Here is a 21,479-nt window from a genome sequence, read left to right as displayed (position 1 = left end):
CATAAGCTCAGTTAAATATGTTTTTATTGTCTGTGTCCATAGTAAGCACAAATGAAAAAAGACTCCTTGGTCATTCTGTCACCACACATCAGAAGGGAAAAGAGGTAGCTGGGAATATAGCTCAGCAGGGCACCTGGCTTACCCACACAAGGCCCTGAGTTCCATCCCCAGCACCACAAGAAAAAACAAACAGGAGAAAACTACTTTGGGTTCAGTCTAGCTAGCAGGGAACCTTAGAGAAGCTGGATTGTCCTAAGTTTCCAGAGCTAAGAACAGTGATTAGCCAGTGTCCCTGCTCCAACCCCAAGACAGTGGCACTTGTGGCCCATTAACCAACAGCTGCCTCTTCTGAAGAACTTGTTTCCATTTTGGACTCCAGGCTGTGGCTCAATCTTCTTCAGTGTCTCTCTCAAGCTCTCCGTGGCCCCACTTCCTTCTGACTCCAGATGAGAATGTGATAACCTAAGAAGAGCAAGAGCCGTCTGATGCACCTTTCATTATCAGTGTCAGGGTTTGGGGCTGGCCTAGAGGAGCTAGGTTTTAGTAAGGAAATGCCTAGGAGACTAGAGAGCAGCCAGGCATTGTTATAACCACGGTAAAGGCTCAAGGCCAGAAATACCTCTATCTTCCAGGCATCTTTATTGGCCCTAGGGTGTATGTCGCAGGGGCACAAGGAATTTACCCTGCACTAAATTAGGCCAGGCTGGGCTGGGAATATGGCCTAGTGGCAAGAGTGCTTGCCTCATATACATGAAGCCCAAGGTTCGGTTCCCCAACACCACATATCTAGAATATGACCAGAAGTGGTGCTGGTAGAGTGCTAGCCTTGAGCAAGAAGAAGCCAGGGACAGTGCTCAGGCCCTGAGTCCAAGGCCCAGGACTTGGACAGGCAAATAAATAAACTAGGTCAGGCTGGACATTTCTGAGATATATCTGCTTCTACTCACCCATGGCAGAGGCTAGTGTGTCCCCCAAGGGGTTGAACTCATTGAGCTGCAGAAATAAGAATATTAGCATGAGAAGATGGGGAAGGTATTGGCAGAGACAGAGGGCATATAGGACCAATTTTTGGTAAAGTAGGTTGAATCCCTGTTTCCTCCCATCACTATTTGACGGCCCAAACCTCACCGAAATGATACCAGATGACTGTGGGTCATAGAGCTGACACATCATCTTCCCAGAGTTTCCATCGAATATATCAATTGTCCTCAGTTCATACGGAGCACAACTTTTGAAATTAGGATCTGGGTATCGGCCCACAACAATGAGGTTATATCGAGGATGCCAGGTTGCCTAGGTTGATCACAAGAGTAAAGACAGACATAAAAAGTATTCTTTGCCACTAAAATGCCAACAACTTAATATTGAAGATAAAACCTACATGAGTTGAGTTCATGCCTATAATTCCAGCTACTCAGGAGATCATGGTCCAGGCTGACCACAGTTTTAAAAAAAAGAGAGAGAGAAAAAAAACCTATCTGAAAAATAAAGTAAGAGCAGCAGGAGGTATAGCTCAAGTGGTAAGAGTACCTTCCAAACAAACATGAGGTCCTGAGTTAAAAACAAACAGTACAAGAATAAAAGCCAGGCGCTGGTAGCTTATGCTTGTAAACCTAGCTACTCAGGAGGCTGAGATTTGAGGATTATGGTTCAAAGCCAGCCCAGCCAGGAAAGTCCATGACTTTTATATCCAATTATTCACCAAAAATCCAGAAGTGGACCTGTGGCTCAAGTGGTGGAGTGCTAGCTTGAGCAAAAAGCTCAGGGACAGCACCCAAACTCTGGGTTCAAGCCCCAGGACTGGTGCACACACACTTCTATCTCCTTGTAAGGACAGCACAATCTTATGGCCACACCCTCATGACCACATCTAAACCTAATGGCTTCCCAATGTTTTACACTAAATATCATAATGGCAATTAAAGAGTTATGCGCGGGACATTCATTCCCTAACATGCATCTCCAGGTACTGCAGAAATTTGAAGTGGTCAGGGTCTTCCAGGAAAAGGACACTTTGGGGGGGCTGGGAATATGGCCTAATGGCAAGAGTGTTTGCCTCATATACATGAAGTCCTGGGTTCCATTCCTCAGCAACATATATATAGAAAATGGCCAGAAATGGCACTGTGGCTCAAGTGGCAGAGTACTAGCCTTGAGCAAAAAAGAAGCCAGGGACAGTGCTCAGGTGCTGAGTTTAAGCCCCAGGACTAGCAAAAACAAAACAAATTTTGGAATATAGGAAGTAAAGCTAATAGACCTCTAGATCAAGGCTGAGTAAGTAAAGCTCTTTCAAAGGTCCAGCCAACAAGTTTTTTTGTTTTTTGTTTTTTTGTGCCAGTCTTGAGGCTTGAACTTAGGGCCTGAGCACTGTCCCTGGCTTCTTTTTGCTCAAGGCTAGCACTCTACCACTTGGGCCACAGAGCCACTTCCGGCTTTTTCTGTTTATATGGTGCTGAGGAATCAAACCCAAGGCTTTATACATGCTAAGCAAGCAATCTACCACTAAGCCAAAATTCCCATCCCCCTTACCACTTTTTTTTTTGCCAGTCATGGGGCTTAAACACAGGGCCTGGGCACTGTCCCTGAACTTCTTTTGCTCAAGGCTAGCACTCTACAGCACAGTACCACTTCTGGCTTTTTCTGTTTATATGGTACTGAGGAATTGAACCTGGGGCTTCATGTATGCTAGGCAAGCGCTCTACCACTAAGCCACATTGCTGTCCCCCTCCCCCCCCTTTTTTTTGAAGCCTTAAGGAGGATGACAGCCAGACGCCAGGGCTCATACTTGTCATCCTAGCTACTCAGGAGGCTAATATCTGGGGATTTGGGTTCAAAGCCAGCCCAGGCAGGAAAGTCTGTGAGACTGTAATCTCCAATAAACTATTCACAAAAACATCAGAAGTGGAGCTGAGGCTCAAGTGGTAGAGTGCTAGCCTTGAGCAAAAAAAGCTCAGGGATAGTGCCTAGGCCCTTAGTGTAAGCCCCAGGACCAGCACACACATACACAAAAAGATAGCTTAAGCGGTACAGTGCCTCCCTAGCAAGCACAAGGCTGAGTTTTGACTGTTCTCTTTTTTTGAGACTAATTTATACAGCAAGATTCTCCTGCCTCAGCCTCTTGAGTGCTGGGATCACAGATGTGTACCACTACCACCCTGCTTCAAGGGAGTTTTACATGGCTAACCAGGAGGAAGTTGGCTATCAGTGCCTCACACTTGTAATCTTAGCTACTCATGAGACTAAGATTTGAGGATAACTGTTCAAAGCCAGCCCAGGCAGGAAAGTCCATGAGATGCTTATCTCCAATCAATCATCTGTGGCTCAAATTGTAGAGTGCCATCTTTGAGTAAAAAAAGCCAGACAAGAATGCAAGGCCCTGACTTTAAGCCCCAGTACTGGCGCGTGCATACACACATACAATTTAAAAAAAAAAAAAAAGAAGAGGATATGTTATATGCAGTAGTTTGGAAATAAGTCATTAAAACAACAAGTGGAAGTTGATCTGGATGAGATAAAATGAGGTAGATGTAAAGATGGATTAGCACGAATAGCAACCAGTGAAGAAGCCTTGATTATTATTTATTATTGAGTTTGATTTGAGGCATGTGAGGTACTAAGTCATCTTTTACTAAGTACTCACCAGGTGCTAGGTATGGTGCCAAGTGCTTTAAGTGTACTGATTCATCCTCACAACAACCCTATTAGATACTATTATTCACTTTTTACAGACGAAACGGAGATCCAAATTGGGAAAATAAGGGACTTATTTCTATTATTAGAAGCCACCTAAACCTGCAAGACAAACTTACAATGTGAAGGTTAATTTGTGGATCAGCTGCACACACAAACTGAAAGAATGTAGAGCAGAGAGCCATAGAAAATGCCTACAGTGAGATCATAAAAAGAGCTTGTCAGAGAGACATTAAGAAAACTCAAGAAGCTGAGCACTCACAGCTATAATCCTAGCTACTCAGGAGTCTTAGATAGAAGGAATCCTGGTTTGATGCCAGCCTGGGCAGATAAATCCACGAGAATCATATTATCTCCAATTAACCAGCAAAAAAAAAGAAAATTGTGGAACTAGAGACATGACTCAGTGGTGGAGTACTAGCTGTGCATGAAAAAAGCTGAGCAAGTACAGGAGACCTAGAGTTCAAGCCTCAGTACCAGCACCAAAAATAGGAAAAGAAAAAGAGAGAAAGCTTAACACTATGGAACTGAAGAAGTGGGATGAAAGAACAGAGAAAGTCAAAGGGTTAACAGACTGCTTCTTTGTGTCTGGGCAAAAAGAGATCTGGGACTGGTTGCAGGCTGACCATGTCTGCCCTCTCTGCTCCTTGGGCAGTCCTCCTTGGTTTCCATAATGGGTCCGTTCCCTCACTCACCTTGATGGGTGTGAGGTGCTGGAAGTGCCGGTGTGGGTGAGGGATCATGCTAACTGGGAAGTCCCACTGGGAGGCAGAGTAAACCCGGACCTCATTCTTCTGGTCAGTAGTCAGGAGGCGGGATCCATCGGAGCTGAAGCAAGCTGAAAAAGTGAAAAGTCCCTTAAGCTAGAAGATCCTCCTTTCGAGGCTTTTTCTAGTAGGGGCACCCTCCTTTCCATTCCTCTCTGGACAGAAGTGGAAAGGAGGAGAGAATCTGAAAATATTCTAAAAATTCACTGGGGAAAGGAGCAACCAAAGCCAGAAAGGTTTCCAGCCATCAGCTTGATAGATGCTATTGAGGGATAAAGTTTTGGCCTAACAGCTTCCAAACCTTCAGGAAAAACTGCAGGAGTGGTAAAACAAGAACAGTCTGCAGGAAAGATGAGGTTTAGGATGTCACACCTGAGTTGATAGGATGTTTGTGCAGCAGGGAGTACAGGAAGCTGTCTTTCCCTTTAACCTGGCGCAGGTCCCAGATTTTCACTGTTTGATCTACAGAGGCTGTGGCCAGTAACCAATCACAACAGGGGTTCAGAGCCACATGGGTCACTTTCTTTTTGTGCATTCTGAGATTCCAAAGCTGTGGAAAAGAGGCTGGTTCAGGTGGGGACACAGAACCAAGGGAGGGGAAGGGAGAACCTGGACCTCAGAACATACCTCCTTGCCATCTGTGTTCAGCAGGATCACATTGCCCATATTGTCTCCCGTGACTACTATTCGGCTTTTGGTAGACACATCCAGGCTGCAAAACCAGATGCTAGAGAGAGAGACCATGCTGTAAGACACTCAGGACTGGGCTGGGTCCATTTAATTCACTGTTGCAGCTCCAACTTAACCCTCAGTAAGTATTCAATAAATACTGTTGAATGAATAACTGTCTTGCTATGGATTTCTATGGAGCACCCAGACTTGTTTACCCTGTGTCCAGTTACTTCTCTGCCAGCATCCTTAGCTAAACTCAGACTCACAAGGCAAGCCCCAAAGCTAGCTTGTCCCATACGGTGCAGGTTCTAAGGAAACTTTGTTTACTGTTCTCTCACCAATCATTCTTCACCCTTTGAGCCAAAGAAGATGACAAACCAAACAGGAAATATTCAGCTCTGCGGCCTACAGCTAGAGAGGAATGTCTGCCCCCTTCTGAGCAATTAGGGAAAAGCAAACAGAACCCAGCTGCTCTTTCCACTAGAAAACTACTTGAGGACAAGGAGATTCAGTAGGACGTGCCTCATAGATGCAGATCCACAGCCAGAAGAGCTCTGAGTCACGTGGTTTCTCTGAAACTGCTGCATGCTGCAATGCCTTTTGGGATCCCTCCTGAATGTAAGGAGGAGGTAGCTGGGAGGAGGAACCTGGAGCTGAGTTCATCCAGTCACTGGTCTTGATGGTTGCTGTGTTTCTCACCCCTGTGGCAGCTTAGGATGATACCCAATGCTAATTAGACCTCATACCCACATCCACTTCTTGGAAACTGTACAGTTGTGTCTCTGGCTAGAAATTAAAGTGATTTGCATTTTGTAATTTCTCCAGTCACTTTCTCTTAGGAGACGGCTCTATCAATTTAAGCTTCAACTGAAAACTAGTCAAGTAATTACAGCCCAATAAATGAATAGCATTGAAACTTCAGTTCTTAGCCCCTGCTTCATTCTCTATGAGGCTTTCTGGACCAGTACTCTATTGGCTTGGCTTGTGGGAGTCAAAGTCTAGTTTAATATTGGTATGCCTTAAAGAAGAGGATGCCCTTTCCTAGGAAGGGCCAAGGCTTCCCAAAGCAGTAATCCACCTGGACCAAAATCAGAGCATGGAAGAGTTTGAGGAAGAGAAGAAAATGGCTAATACTTTTCCTTGCACTGTCTGGGTAGAAGAAATAGGATCCAGATGCTCTTATTAGAACTACATGTTACTAAAATACTCACTTGCAGGTGTCTGAGCAGGTAAAAATTCGGAGAATGTTGCCTTCAAAGTCTTGCAGCTTAGTTGTTCCTTCTATTGAAGAGGCAAAAAACTGGTTGGTATTGAGAAGGTTAAACTTCAGCCCTGTGATGCTCCCTCCAGCTCCAATCTAACACAGGAAGGAAAAAGCCAGTGAGTGATGATGGGTCAGAAAGCATAGGCCAAGCCTAGGTACACATACTATGCCAATAGAAATGCCAGTCAGTCAGCACCAGGGCTGGGTCAGCTCACACACCTACCCCTAGAGATACTATCCATAGTGCTCTTGATTTGTTTTTATTGTTATTATAAAGGTGATGTACAGAGGGGTTGCCATTTCACAAATCAGGTACCAGACCTGGGGCTTGAACTCAGGGCCTGAGCACTGTCCCTGGCTTCTTGTTTGTTTTGTGTTGCCAGTCCTGGGGCGTGGACTCAGGGCCTGAGCACTGTCCCTGGCTTCTTTTTGCTCAAGGCTAGCACTCTACCTCTTGAGCCACAGAGCCACTTCCAGCTTTTTTCCATTTATGTGATGCTGAGGAATTGAACCCAGGGCTTCATGTATATGAGGTGAACACTTTACCACTAGGCATATTCCCAGCCCCTGTCCCTGGCTTCTTTTTGCTCAAGGCTAACACTCTGCCACTTGAGCCACAGCGCCACTTCCGGCGTTTTCTGTTTATGTGGTGCTGAGGAATTGAACCCAGGGCTTTATGTATACGAGGCAAGCACTTTACCACTAGGCCATATTCCCAGCCCCATAAGTACATTTCTTTTTGGACAATTTCATTCCTTCAGTGCACTTTTATTTTTAAGGTGTTATTTTACTTTTATATTTTAAAATTAAGATACAGTAAATATAACTGTTTGGTATTATAGTTCTATGGATTTTAATACATGTATGGCTTTGAATATCCTCTATGAGGATGAAAAACAGTTTTCTCCTCCCATAAAATTCCCTCATTTTCTCCTACCAGAATCACATCTTCCACTCACCCCAACAACTCCTGACAACCAATGATCTATTCTTTATCATTATTATGTTGCATTTATGACAAGACATTTGCACTCTAGAAAAGCTGCAGTTTAGAACAAACAGCATCTGGGTTAGAAGGGCAGGAAACAGACTTGTGTTCTTTCCTATTCTTCCAGATAGTACAGCAATGTGATACTGTTAGGGTATAACTAGTGGTAGAGAACTTGCCTAGCATGCTGGAAGGCTTAAGTTTAACTCTGAATGCTACAAAAAAGTAAACAAACAAATCACTAAGAAACAGGGTTAACCACAGTTACAGCTAATAAGAGCTTATCAGATAACATATAATAAATCATCTATAGTAAGTCTTTATTAAGTGCTTATTAAAAATCAGGTATTGGGTTTCTTTGTTTTATGGGGGTAGGGAGGCTTAAATGCTAGGACTTGAGCGCTCTCAGATTTTTTTGTTTGTGTCTGGTGCTCTACCACTTGAGCCATGCCTACAGTCCTGGTCTTCTGCTGGTTGGAGAGAAGAGATGAGACCTTGAATTTTTCTGCTCAGCTGGCTCTGAACCAAAATCATCAGATCTCAGACCCCTGATTTGGTAGGATTATAGGAATGAGCCACAAGTTCCTGGCTTCAGGCACTGGACAACTGTAAGAACTTTACATCTTTAAGAGATCCTTCTGTATTTATCTTGAGCTAATGCTACCCTGCACCTGGACACAAACAAGATCTCCTACATACAACACTTACATACTAACTGGCACATCCAAGTGCTCTATAAACATTACAACCAGCATCTAGTCTGCCAAACTTTTGTTCCTTCAGCACAATCTGTATTCTTATCCAGAATGAAAGGATTCTTTTTTTTTTTTTTTGAGCATCTTCACTTTTTCAATACATGAAAGGATTCTTAATAAACAAGGAATCCAGGGGCTGGGAATATGGCCTAATGGCAAGAGTGCTTGCCTCCTACACATGAAGCTTCCGGTTCGATTCCCCAGCACCACAAATATGGAAAACAGCCAGAAGGGGTGCGGTGGCTCAGGTGGCAGAGTGCTAGCCTTGAGCAGGAAGAAGCCAGGGATGGTGCTCAGGCCCTGAGTCCAAGGCCCGGGACTGAACAACAACAAAAAAAAAAACAAGGAATCCATCCAGCCTTACAAAAAAATACCCACAGGGAGTGGGTCCATTTAGACCTACACTTTAGGCTACAGGAGAGGTCGGAAGGAAAATAAGTTGAGAGAAAAGGAAGGAAGAAGAGGAGGAGGAAGAAGAGGATGAAAAAAATATCTGAAACTGGTTGCTGATAGCTCACATCTGTAATCCTAGTTACTCAGGAGCTGAGATCTGAGGCTTGAGGTTCAAAATCAGCCTGGTCAGAAAAGCCTGTGAAACTCTTTTCTCCAATTAACCACCAGAAAACTGGAAGTAGAGTTGTGGCTCAAAATAGTATAGCATCAGCCCTGAGCAAAAAAGCTCAGGGACAGCATCTGAGCCCTAAATTCAAGCCCCTCCGAAGACAAAACAACAACAACAACAACAACAAAAAAAAACCCTGATGATAAATGGCCAGAAATTTTCCAAATATGAAGAAAACTATTAACCCACAGGTTGAAGCTCAATAACTCCAAAGAGAACAAAGTCAGAAAGGAAGGCATATTATAGTCACTTTAAAAGTAGCCAGAAAGAAAATTTATTATAAAGAGAAGAATATGATAGTAGATTTATCAGAAAGATTGGAAGTACTGAAACAGTGTGAATCAGTAGAACATTATACATGATAAAGCATATCCAATTTTTATCAATTAAAAAATAACTTGAAAATTCATTTTCTAAAAACTGTTACTAGAATTTTATACCCAGCAAAAATATCTGATTGTAAATAAAGACACTGAAAATGGCAATATGTGGGGAAATATAAACATTATTTCTCACTTTAATAACACCTTTGGGGATGTGGGTATAACTCAGTGGTAGAGTGCGTTAAGCACACTCAAAGCCCATACACACAAAATAAAAAAAAATCTTTAAAAGATTTCCACTGTAGGATTGTGGGTGTGGTTCAAGTAGTAGAGTACTTGCTGGGTAAAAAAATTAAGTTTCCACTCTAAAGCCAAGTATGGTATATATGCCTATAATTACAGTACCAGGGAGGCTACAGTAGGCAGATCACAAATTCGAGGCTATATAATAAGACCATCTCAAAAAAAAAATTCTCACTCTACAATCAAGTCATTCTACTCTGAAGTATTTTCTCAAGGAAAATGAAAATGCATGTTCACACAAACATGAATGCTCATAGCAGTTTTATTTGTAGTGGTCAAAATGTAGGGGTGGGCTGGGGATATGGCCTAGTGGCAAGAGTGCTTGCCTCCCATACATGAAGCCCTGGGTTCAATTCCCCAGCACCACATATACAGAAAACGGCCAGAAGTGGCGTTGTGCCTCAAGTGGCAGAGTGCTAGCCTTGAGCAAAAAGAAGCCAGGGACAGTGCTCAGGCCCTGAGTCCAAGCCCCAGGACTGACAAAAAAACAAAAACAAAAAAAAACACAAAAAAACAAAAAAAGCATATATACTTTCTTTTCCATTTATGTAAAATTCTAGAGAATGTGAATTTATCTATAGGAATAAAAAGCAAGTCAGTAGTTCCTAAGAGACAAGAGCAAGAATAGAGAGGAAAGGATCAGAATGGGCATTATGGAACTATTGGGGTGACAGACCTTTTCAAGTATCAAGCATAATTATGGTAATAAATTCTCATAGCTGTCCAAACTCATCAAACTGACTACTTCAAATGTACAATTTACTACATATCAATTACATCTCAGTTGAAAAGGAAAAAAGAAAAACTCTAGGCCCAAATGGCTTTGTTATATACATTAAAGAAGAAAAACCACAGCGTTGACCCTATTTTTTCCCCCAGAAAACAAAGCAGAGGAAATGTTCTTCATATTGTTTTATGAAGTTAGCATTACCCAGACCACCAAAACTAAAGACTTTAAAAAAAGAAACAATTATGGGATATTTATAAATGGTCTTCTTCTGGTATGGTATGATTAAACTAAAATATTTAACATAAATAAACCACAACAGATTCTTCAGGAGAGCATTTAAGTGATAATACTAGCAATAGAATGAGTATGTGTAATAGTGTATATATATATAGACAGTGCTGAAAATAGGGATTTGGGGTCAGTTTACTTTATTCTTTATAATTCTCTCACACACATTCCCCCTTTGGTTTGAGACAAGTTATCTTATGTAGCCTAGGCTGGCCTCAAATTTGTAGTTCTTTTGCCTCAGTCTTCGGATTGATAGGATGACAGATGTATACCATCATGTCTCACTTATCATTTCATGATGAATAGACATTGCACATGAACACAATAAAGCTATCTTCATTTTTTTTTTTTTTTTGGCCAGTCCTGGGGCTTGGACTCAGGGCCTAAGCACTGTCCTTGGCTTCTTTTTGCTCAAGGCTACCACTCTGCCACTTGAGCCACAGTGCCACTTCTGGCCATTTTCTGTATATGTGGTGCTGGGGAATTGAACCCAGGGCCTCATGTATATGAGGCAGGCACTCTTGCCACTAGGCCATATCCCCAGTCCCCCCAGCTATCTTCACTTTGATAATACATATTCCCTAGTCAAGAGGCCTAAAAATGTTGAGATCAGCGCCAAGGTCAAATGACTAAAGAAGCAACAAAACATGGCACTATTGCTCCTCTAGTTATTGATATTAAATCAGCTTTCTGCTATCTATGCCAAAGAGTAAAATGAAGTTCTTCTCAAAGCAGCATACCTTCCACTGCTCCATGCTAACTCCTTGCAATCACAAAGTTCAAATGCCCAGACCAATCACCATGATGGTGTAAGGAAACTTTAGTTACATGCATATTATAATAAAGGGTGATGCAGGGCATCAGGTATGCAGTTCAGTGGTACAGTATGCACAGTCTCAAACAGAGCTTTGATTTGATCCCCAGCAAAACACACACACACACACACACACACACACACACACACACACACAAATGATACATAGTAGTTGTCATTCCTCTTTCAGAAAATCAGAAGGACCAGCCACTGGTGGCTCACACCTGTAATCCTAGCTATCCAGAAGGCTGAAATCTGAGGATCAAGGTCTGAAGCCGGCCCTGGAAGGCAAGTTGATCTTGGAAGGCAAGTCCATGAGACTTTTATCTCCAATGAACTACTCAGAAAAAGCTGGAAGTGGTGTTGTGGCTCAAATGGCAGAACACTAGTCTTGAGCACAAAGAGGCTCAGAGATAGTACCTATGCCCTGAGTTCAAGTCCCAGGACCGGCCAAAGGAAAAAAAAAAGGTCAGGAATGTCTGTTCTCAGAACAGACTACTTCCAGACCAGTTCCAGAATTAATCAAAATTTTCTTTTTATACACATGTCCTAGATTCCTGGAAAAAATAAATCTCCTCCTGCCTGAGGAGCTTTGGGTTCAGACTCAAATTCAAAGCTCCCCTCCTGGAGGACACCTGCCTTACTGCCTACCTTGTCGGTGAAGGAAGACCACCAAGCCCTGTCCTCAGCACTCCTCTGCTGTCTGCCCTCTGGCTTCCAGAATTTGTTTTCTTAAACACCCATCTCATACCTTGCACCAACATACTATGTCTTTCCTGATTCTCTCTTCATTTACTTAAATATTTCTTTTTCTTACTCCTCACTCATCCATGAAGCCTCTCCATCAACTCAATTCACAAGGCGTTTTTGTTTTCCTTTTTTTTTTTTTTAATATTCTGGAGCATTTAGAAACAGCATTGTTTTCTTGAATGCATACATCCAATTTCCCAGCTATGCTTCACAGCCCTCATTCTTTGGAGAAATATAAAGCAGCTACTATATGCCATTGTTCTAGGCTCTGGGGCTACAGTGGTGAACCAGAAAGACAAGGTCCCTGATATTATGGAGCTTGTTTTCTAATGTGCAAAGACAAATCCAAAAATCCAGCTGGGAATATGGTCTAGTGGCAAGAGTGCTTGCCTCATATACATGAAGCCCTGGCACACATAGATAGAAAATGGCTAGAAGTGGCGCTGTAGCTCAAGTGGCAGAGTGCTAGCCTTGAGCAAAAAGAAGCCAGGGACAGTGCTCAGGCCCTGAGTCCAATGCCCAGGACTGGCAAAAAAAAAAAAAAAAATTCAGTATTTCAGATAGTGATAAACATTGGGGAGGGGGGATTTAACACAGGGACCCTCAGAAATAGGAAATGATGAAGCGGGATGGAGGTACTTCTGAATAGAAGAGGCAGTAAGTGCTTTTTTTTTTGGGGGGGGTGGGGGGTGTTGGTCATGAGGCTTGAACTCAGGGCCTGGGTGCTATCCCTGAACCTTCTTCACTCAAGGCTAGTGCTGTAACACTTTGAGCCACAGTGTGATTTCCAGTTTTCTGGGGGATTAACTGGAGTCTCATGGACTTTCCTACCTGGGCTAGCTTTGAACCGCAATCCTCAGATCTCAGCCTCCTGGATAGTAGGATTACAGGCATGAGGCACCAGCACTCGGCAATAAACATTTCTTTCAAAAGTTAGAATGAGTTGGGCGCTGGTGGCTCATTCCTGTAATACTAGCTATTCAGGAAGCTGAGACCTGAGAATCTAGGTTCAAAACCAGCACAGGTAGGAAAATCACCATGAGACTCTTATCTCCAATTAACCACTCAAAAACTGGAAGTGGCTCTATGGCTCAAAGTGGTAAAGTGCTAGCCTTGAGCAAAATTGCTCAGGTGTGAAAAGTGTACCCATTGCAACCCACCCCCCAGCTCCTAGAAACAATAGGGCTTATAAAATTTCACTTAGAGTTTACTCTTAGCTTCTGTAACTCCATTTTTGTGACTCCACGCTAGAGGGCTGCACCCCCACCCGTGAGACTACTACCTTGTAGTCTGACATTTAAAAACATATGTAGCCCTTGTTCCTCTCTGTATCTAGGTAGCAACCATAGTAATGGATTGTAAAAACGATCATAGTAATAGATTATAGAAATAATCATAGTGGCAGTTATAGAAATGCCATAGCGGCTGTCAGGTTGGTCCACTTGTGATTGAGTACTGGTTTGTTTTAGCCCACTCATGCTTGCTTAGTTGATATTAAGGAAACATGGTAACAATTGTTAAAATAAAGTTATTAGGTCAGCCTGACCGCAAAATTCTGCTTCTGTAAACCGCTTGCTTAACCCATTTGTGACTTGCTCTGACCCCCTGCGTCTGTGCTACGTGACCACCTGCTGTAGAATGCATAGCTTCTACCTTTAAAAACCCAGCTCTGTGGTGGAGGCTCATTGCTGTCCTTTACTGTCCCGATGGTGGAGAGCAGACGCTGTACAGCTAAATAAAGACTCCTAGCCCGACTTAGTGCTGGTGACTTGTCATGGGTGCGAGTCCTGGGTGGCCAGGATACTGCACAGGGACAAGAGCCCAGGCCCTAAGTTCAAGCCCCACAACTGATAACAACAACAAAAAGTTAGAATAAGCTGGGTGCTTATGACTCACACCTGTTATTATAGCTACTCAGGAGGCTGATATCTGAGGATCAAGGTTTGAAGCCAGCCTAGCCGTGAGACTCTTTATCTCCAATTAACCAACCCCCAAAAGAGCTAGAAGTGGAGTTGGGGCTAAAGTGGTAGAATACTAGCCTTGAACACAAAAGTTCAGGGTAACACTCAGGCCATGAGTTCAAGTTCCAGTACCCACACACACACAAAGTTAGAATAAGTGGGTACTTGTGGCTCACACTTATAATCCTGAGTTCTAGCACCAGTAGTGGCTCAAGAAAGAGAAAGGATAGGGAAAGGAGGAAAGGGAAGGGAGCAAAGGAGGAGGTAAAGAAGGAAGGAGGAGGAGGGGAAGGAAAGCGAGAAGGAAGGGAGGGAGGGAAGGAAGGAAGGAAGGAAGGAAGGAAGGAAGGAAGGAAGGAAGGAAGGAAGGAAGGAATTGGTATGTCTAAATCATTATAATAAAGTGCTGTAGTTTGGATATGAAGTAGCCCTCCAAAAGGTTCTTGTGTTGAAGGTTTAGTTCCCAGCTATACTAGTGAGATGGTGAGCTATATTGAGAGGTGACTATATGAGAGCACTAACTTCATCAATCAAATCAGTGAGTACATTCTACTACACAGGCTGGTAGGAGGCAGGGCCTGGTTAGAAGAAGCAGGTTATAGGGAACATGTCTTTGAGGGGTATATATTCCCCTGGCTCCTTCCTGTCTGTCTCTCTTTGCTTCCTGGCTGCCATGAGCTGGGCAACTCTGATCCAATACAGCTTTCAACCATAATATATTGCCTCACCACAAGCCCAGAAACATAAAACTAGACAGGCACAGACAAACTGAGAACCAAAAGAAATCCTTCCTCCTTTAATTGTTTCTCCCAGATGTTTCAATTATGAAAGTTTGGACAACCGGAGAAGAAAAAAAGCCCAAAAATATCTCAAAGAGGTAAAAAGGAGCTTACACTCTGAGTGATCACTAGTTGATACCACCTAATATGTCAAGGGCAGGCATTCAGTAAATATTTGAGTACTGTTGCCATTTGGCATGTTTGAAAACGCCCAGTTACTTTTTATCCCAAACATCTTGCTACTGGATAATGCCAACATTCCATTCATTCACTCAATAAACACTTCTTTAGCACTATAATCCGGCACCAGGAACTGCTTACCCCTTTAATAAAGGTGGGTTTTTCCTTTATGCCAAAGTTCCAGAGCATGACATCACCTCCTTTGGAGCCCACAGCCAGGGTGCTGGGATGAGTTGGGTGCCATGCCAAGGATGTAACCCTCCTGTCAAAGGGGGCAGCTTTCTGTAATATCCGGTAAGAAGCCAGAGAGTGCAAAAAGGATTTCTGAAGACGCTGCCACAGACAAAAAAAAAAAAACAAAAAACACAAAAAACTAAGTTGAATTAGTTGCATTAAAACTCAAGCTCTATTTTTAAAAACAACAACTGAAGTCCTAGTGTGGAGCTCAATGCCAATAACCCTTGCTACTCAGGAGACTGAGATTCAGGGAATTATAGTTTGAAGCCTGGGCAGAAAAGCCCATGAGACACAGTCTCCAAAATAACCACCAAAAAGCAAAAAAACAGCTGGGTGCCAGTGGTTCATGCTTGTAATCATAGCTACTCAGGAAGCTGAGATCTGAGGATCACAGTTCAAAGCCAGCCTGGGTAGGAAAGTCCTTGAGACTTTTATCTCCAATAAGTAACCAAAAAGCCAGAGGTGGAGCTGTGGCTCAAATGTTAGAGCACTAGCCTTAAGTACAAAAGCACCCAGCTTTGAGTTCAAAGTTCAAGCCCAGAACCAGCACCAAAAAACAAAAACAGGGGCTGGGGATATAGCCTAGTGGCAAGAGTGCCTGCCTCGGATACACGAGGCCCTAGGTTCGATTCCCCAGCACCACATATACAGAAAATGGCCAGAAGTGGCGCTGTGGCTCAAGTGGCGTAGTGCTAGCCTTGAGCGGGAAGAAGCCAGGGACAGTGCTCAGGCCCTGAGTCCAAGGCCCAGGACTGGCCAAAACAAAAACAAAAACAAAAACAAAAACCTGCAAGGTTAGAAGTGAGGCTCAAGTGTAGAATATTGGCTATGAGCTGAATGGGAGCATTCAAACCCCAGTACCACCTTAAATAAATACATAAAACTCAAATCCTTGATAAACTGCCAATCTCTGGCTCCTTCACAGATGAGCCCTAGGACCAAGTCCTTCTTGCAAAGGAAAGCTGCCTAGAGTTGTGCATGAGATATCTACAGTATACATGAACTAATTTGGAAAGCAAGGGGAAGAGTGCATTCCATCAGAAAACTTTTCTCCCTGGTTGAGTGCCCAGTAGGCCAGTCACGTGGTTGAAGTGATCAGACCACTCCGCCAACTTGTTGATCCAACCTATCTTCTAGCTTAGGAACATCAAATAGTTGAAAAACAATGCAAGCCTTTGGATACTTCAACCAGGAACTGCCTCACCTGATGCAGTAACGGCCAGGCAGCTTCATCCAACCTGTACTGGTAGAGGTCCCTGACGATGCTGCTGCATGACGGTGGAACCTGCAGGCCGCTGCACGATGGTGGGACCTGCAGGCTATCCAAACCTTCCCAAAGGCATTCTGGATCACATCTCCTGCTACAACCTGCCAAGAACAGACACATATTTTCATCTCCACTTTTAGAAAGGTTATCGGCTGACATCCCATAAAGCTTTTTCATTCAGCAGAGCCAATCTGTCTCATCACCTTCTAAAGCCTTCCCATGATCTGTTTAGTCTCATTCAGCACAAGAAAGAAATGAAAAAAGGGGGAAAAAAAGAAATAAATGAGTACAGATTCTTCCCTGCTCCCAAACACTCCCCCCTAAAGTATAATATTGCAGTATTCTTGAAAGCTGGGCCAAAGAAATAAACAAGAAGAAAATGTATTGTAGACTTTCCCATGTGAGATGGAAAACTGTGGAGATGGGAGACCGTTTTAAGATCACATATAATACACAGCAAGATTTTAGGCCAGCATAAGTTTAAGAAAAAAGTATGTTTAAATCCTAAATTAAAGCAATAAAGCAGTAGGGAGGCTGAGTGTAATCCCAGTACTGGAGAGACCTAAAGGAGGACCACCAGTGCTTTAAAATAATGTGGGCTACACAGCAAGATCTTGTCTAAAAAAATTAAAAAGTTGGGCACTGGTGGCTCATGTCTGTAATCCTAGCTACCCAGGAGGCTGAGGTCTGAGGATTATGTTGGGAAATCAGTCCCAGGAGGAAAAGTCTGTGAGACTGTTAGCCTCTCCACCCCTCCCCCAAAAAAGCTACAAATGGAGCTGTGTCTCAAAAGGTAGAGTGCCAACCTAGAGTGAAAAAGATAAGGGTTAATGCCCAGGGCAAGAGTTCACAACCTAGTATCAGCTCAAAAATAGTAACACAAAATAAAATAATGTAGTAGTTTCCAACAGTCATCCCAAGTCCTATGGATTTTTCTAGAAACCAACCAGACTCAGAAGGGTCTGGAGCAGCTCTAAGTAAGTTACTTCTGGAGAAGTAAATAAAGCATAGTAAGAATAAGCAAAGTGTGGAACATCAAGATATATTGGTGGAACCAGTTTTCAGAATCTTTCTTGACCAATTATTCTCAAGGACTAGAAAATCCATTCCACCGCCAACTCCTACAACAGCTCTAAGTTCAAAGAAGCAAGGTTTGAAATGCTGGAACCATCACATCTGAAACCACCAAGGACAAATGGCTAACAACCCACCTGTGGGTTTTAGCCTCCACAAGGGTCAGTAAAGGTAAGATTATTTCAAGCTGCCTGGGGGGGGGTGTTTTTTTAAAAAAATCCTGAGGTAAGCAGGGTGGTCGAAGGCTCACACCTTTCTTTAATCCTAGCTTATTCAGCAGGCTGGGATCTGAGGATCTGGTTGGAAGCCAGGCTGGGCAGCAAAGTCCCTAAGATTCTTGCATCTCCAATTAACTACCAAAAAAAAAAAAAAAAAAAGGCAAAAGTAGAGCTGTGGCTCAAGTGGTGGAGCACTACTCGCCTTGAGCGGAAAAAACTCAGGGGCAGCGCCCAGGTCCTGAGTTCAAGCCCCAAGCCTTGCATACACACCTACATTTAAAAAAAAATAAGAAGAAGAAAAAAGAAAATCCTGGGACAAACTAGGTAAGTAGAGTACGTGGCTGTGATAAAAGCCCACAGACGTTGGCTGGTCACCTGGGATGGGAGTGGTTAAGCCTAAACTCAGGTGTTAACGGCTCCCCCGCAGGGTAGGCCAAAAACACAGCCTGCGGCCCGGGCGCCCGGGAAGTGGGCAGCCGTCCCATTTCCGGCCCGCGGCGGGCGCCCCAATGGCAGGAACCAGGGATAGCACGGCCGACACGTGACAACGCGGCGCAGTACCCGGGCCCTTCACGCGGAGCTTCTTGGCCTCGGGCTCCAGGAGACTTCTGCTACCTAGGCACACGACCTCCGAGGTCTTCTCGGTTTCTGGGCGTTTCTTGTTAGCCATGGCCTACTCGGGGGCGAAGGAGTTGCTAACGTCTCAGTTCCCAGCGTCAGCGGAGCGAACAGGCGAGAACTCGCACCGCCACACGCAGTGCGCAGCGAAGCCAACTTCCCGCCAAACACGCTCGGAGCGGCGCCGGAGCCCCGCCCCCTCGCGGAGGGCCCGCCCCTTCCTGGTAGGCGAGGCGCGCGGAGAGACCCGACGTGCGCGGTGGGCGGGGCTGTCGGTCCGCCGCAGTGTCAAGTTACAGGTGTTTGTTTTCTTTTCCTTTACCCCACGGGAAGAACTGAGGTTGTCACCTGCTTGCCAAGCCTGACATGACAAAACCTGATCGCTCATGTCCTGACACAGGCAAGGATATGGAGATTGTCCAAACGCCCAGGATGGCCAACTCCTCTTGGGTCGATATAAATACTCCACGTCTCCTTCCTCTCACATTATAGAGGGGTGGTTTTCTGTTTGTTTGTTTGTTTGTGGAGAGGATTGTTTACATTTTGATTTTGTGCAGGTATCTGGGCTGGAACTCGGGACGTCGTGCTTGTTCAGCTTCCTGTGCTCATGGCTGGCGCCCAGCACTTGAGCCACACCTCCAATTCTGCTTTTCTTTCATTCTGCTTAATTAGTGAATGGAGTTTTGCAGGCTTTTCTGCCCAGTTGGGCTTTGAACTGAGATCCTCCAGGTCTCAGCCTCCGGAGTAGCTAGGATTACAGATGTGAGGCCACTTGTGAACAGCTGATTGGTTTTTTTAGACACTGCTAGAGAAGCCCAGTGCAGTGGTGGCTGCCCGGAATCCCAGACTCAGAAGGCAGAAGCAGCAGGATCCAGAATTTTAGGCCAGTCTGGGGGCCTGTCTCAAAAGAATACAGGAGTTTTGTAGGAGTTTGACAATAAGAAGTCCTTTTGTGCTTACTGCAAAACAGATGACTATAGATCTGTATATCTATCTATCTATCTATCTATCTATCCATCTATCTATCTTTCCAGTTGAGCACTGTCCCTGGCTTCTTTTTGCTCAAGACTAGCACTCTACCACTTGAGTCACAGTGCCCCTTCTGGCTTTTTCTATATACATGGTGCTGTGGAATCGAATCCAGGGCTTCATGTATACGAGGCAAGCACTCTGCCACTAGGCCATACTCCCAGCCCTGTGTTATATATATTTATAGCAGAATTTTTAATGTTTTTGCCATAAGGGAGTGATATTTGAGGAGATATGCTTAACCCAATTTAAACAATACACAATATGTACATATATGAAAATATCAAAAAGTAGCCCATAAATATATGTAGTTTTTATACATCAGTTAAAATTTTAAAATATTCTTATATATCAGTTTAAAAAATAAACTTAAGCCAGTTTCTCAACAGCTTGGTGGGCAGAGTGTTTGGGGCCAGACTCACAAAAAGTTAGTGGAAACCCTCTCTCAGAGAACAAGCTAGAGGTTATCCTAGTGGTGAACATCTTTTCTAATATATATATATATATATTTATATCATTATATAATGATATATATATACATATATATATATCATGTGCTAGGCAAGCACTTTGGCACTGAGTTACATCCCAGCCCTTTGGTGAATATCTCTAATCCCAGGTACAAAGGAGGTAGAAGTATGAAGAATGAAGTCTAAGGCCAATCCTGGCAAAATTTTGACACCCTATCAGAAAAGATAATAAAATAATAATAAATAAAAACAGTGCCTGGAGCCAATGGCTCATGGCTTTAATGTGAGCTGTTGAGGAGGTTGAGATCTGAAGATCAGCATTTAAAGCCACCCCAGACAGGAAAACAAGTGAGATTTTTATCTTCAATTAACTACCAAAAAGCTGAAAGTAGAGCTATGGCTCAATTTGTAGAGCACCAGCCTTGAGCAGAAAAACAGGGATAGCACTCAGGCCCTGAGTTCAAGCCCAGTACCAGCAAGTAAATAAATACTAAAAATGGTAATAAATAAATTATTTTTAAATGGCTGGGGATTCGTCTTAGACGGGAGAGGTCCTCCCCAGCAAGTGTTCAAATCTTAGTAATGCCCAAAAATAAAAATGAAAAAATAATCTTAAATTTAAAAAAGATTAAGAGAATAAAATCTCCTACCTACTTAGGGTACATTGGTTGGTCCTAAAAATTAAACTGGTGTAATATTAATGGAAGAAAAACATACAATTTTTAAATATATTTGTATGTATGTAGAGAATACTTCCCTAACATGCTATTTTGGGCCCAAAATGTTATACTGTGTGCTTTTTTACACAATGAGCATGTGACAAGACAAAGGCTTGAGCTAGGGACAGTAAATTGTAACACAGTGACTAGGAAGTCTAGGGAAGAAAATAATGGAAGATAAGGGGTGGACTCTGAGGAAAAGAATGTTCTCTTCTTGGTATTGTGAGGGCTCTTTTTTCATGGGAAACTTCATAGCCTATTCTTAGGTGGAAGGGAAAAAGGGATCAGACTTTTCTGTATTCGCCATTTCTGAAGCATCATTAGCTCAAAATAATCATAATAATGAGGCAATAGTGGGCTGGGAATGTGGCTTAGTGGTACATCGCTTCCCTAGCATGCACAAGGCCCTGGGTTTGATTTCCAGCACTATGAAAAAAACTAAAAGTGCTAAGTTTGGGGGTGGCATGTTCTGGACCCCTTCAATAGACAATCATAAAATTAAGCCCACTTCCTTCTGCTTTCAATTGAGCAAAACCTCGCTGCCCTGAACTCTTTCTCCAAACATCCAACACAAATAAAACTCTATAACTCCTTTCTAACACCCTCCCCATAGTATGGGTTTGGTGCTCTTTGCAACGATACTCATTTAAAAGATAGTAGAGTAAGAAGCTTAGTGAGAGAGGAAGCATGGGGAAGAGAAGTGACAGAAGAGGGACACTGGAAGTTAGCTTCGAGTGGGATAAAGAAAGGAAAAAATCATGAAAGCTTTCCCAAAGAAGGTAACACTTAAGATGAATCCGGAGAGATTGAGTCAGGTAGATGCAGACAACATGCCTAGCAGAGGCAGCAGGAAATGCAAAGGCAGGATTCATGAGCAAGGGAAATGACCTCCGTGATGATAGGTTTTCCCATAATCTGTTTTTAAGGCTGGGAAATTTTCCATGGTAGATGGAAGCACTTG

At 43.4% G+C, this 21,479-nt stretch overlaps 1 protein-coding gene across 3 annotated transcripts; it reads right to left on the bottom strand.

The window, feature by feature from the left end:
* Positions 1-6: 6 nt before the first annotated feature.
* Ddb2 (damage specific DNA binding protein 2) lies at positions 7-18,458 on the bottom strand. Of its 3 annotated transcripts, XM_048360980.1 has the most exons (10): positions 18,244-18,458; positions 16,328-16,491; positions 15,028-15,219; positions 6,341-6,486; positions 5,085-5,184; positions 4,830-5,007; positions 4,386-4,528; positions 1,129-1,293; positions 948-993; positions 7-462 (listed from the first exon to the last, which is right to left on the bottom strand). In XM_048360980.1, exons 1-10 carry the CDS (start codon positions 18,350-18,352, stop codon positions 410-412), a joined length of 1,296 nt encoding a protein of 431 aa, XP_048216937.1. In that variant the 5' UTR covers positions 18,353-18,458; the 3' UTR covers positions 7-409. The 3 variants fall into 3 exon arrangements, with proteins under 3 accessions (XP_048216937.1, XP_048216936.1, XP_048216938.1); XM_048360979.1 differs by having other exon boundaries at positions 948-1,293; XM_048360981.1 differs by lacking the exon at positions 15,028-15,219.
* Positions 18,459-21,479: the final 3,021 nt, after the last annotated feature.

This window comes from Perognathus longimembris, chromosome 13 (genome assembly GCF_023159225.1).
Source record: "Perognathus longimembris pacificus isolate PPM17 chromosome 13, ASM2315922v1, whole genome shotgun sequence".
Classification (NCBI taxonomy): Eukaryota; Metazoa; Chordata; class Mammalia; order Rodentia; family Heteromyidae; genus Perognathus; species Perognathus longimembris.
This window is presented reverse-complemented; position numbering and strand designations above follow the sequence as displayed.

What these genes read in the sequence shown, in the direction of transcription:
- Ddb2 (XM_048360979.1), bottom strand. Translation starts at nt 18,352, where the DNA reads ATGGCTAACAAGAAACGCCCAGAAACCGAGAAGACCTCGGAGGTCGTG. An exon ending in GCTCCGCGTGAAGGGCCCGG is followed by an intron (nt 16,492 to 18,243) that starts GTACTGCGCCGC and finishes TGTTCTTGGCAG; the next exon opens with GTTGTAGCAGGAGATGTGAT. An exon ending in ACCTGCTCAGACACCTGCAA is followed by an intron (nt 5,185 to 6,340) that starts GTGAGTATTTTA and finishes CTCTCTCTCTAG; the next exon opens with CATCTGGTTTTGCAGCCTGG.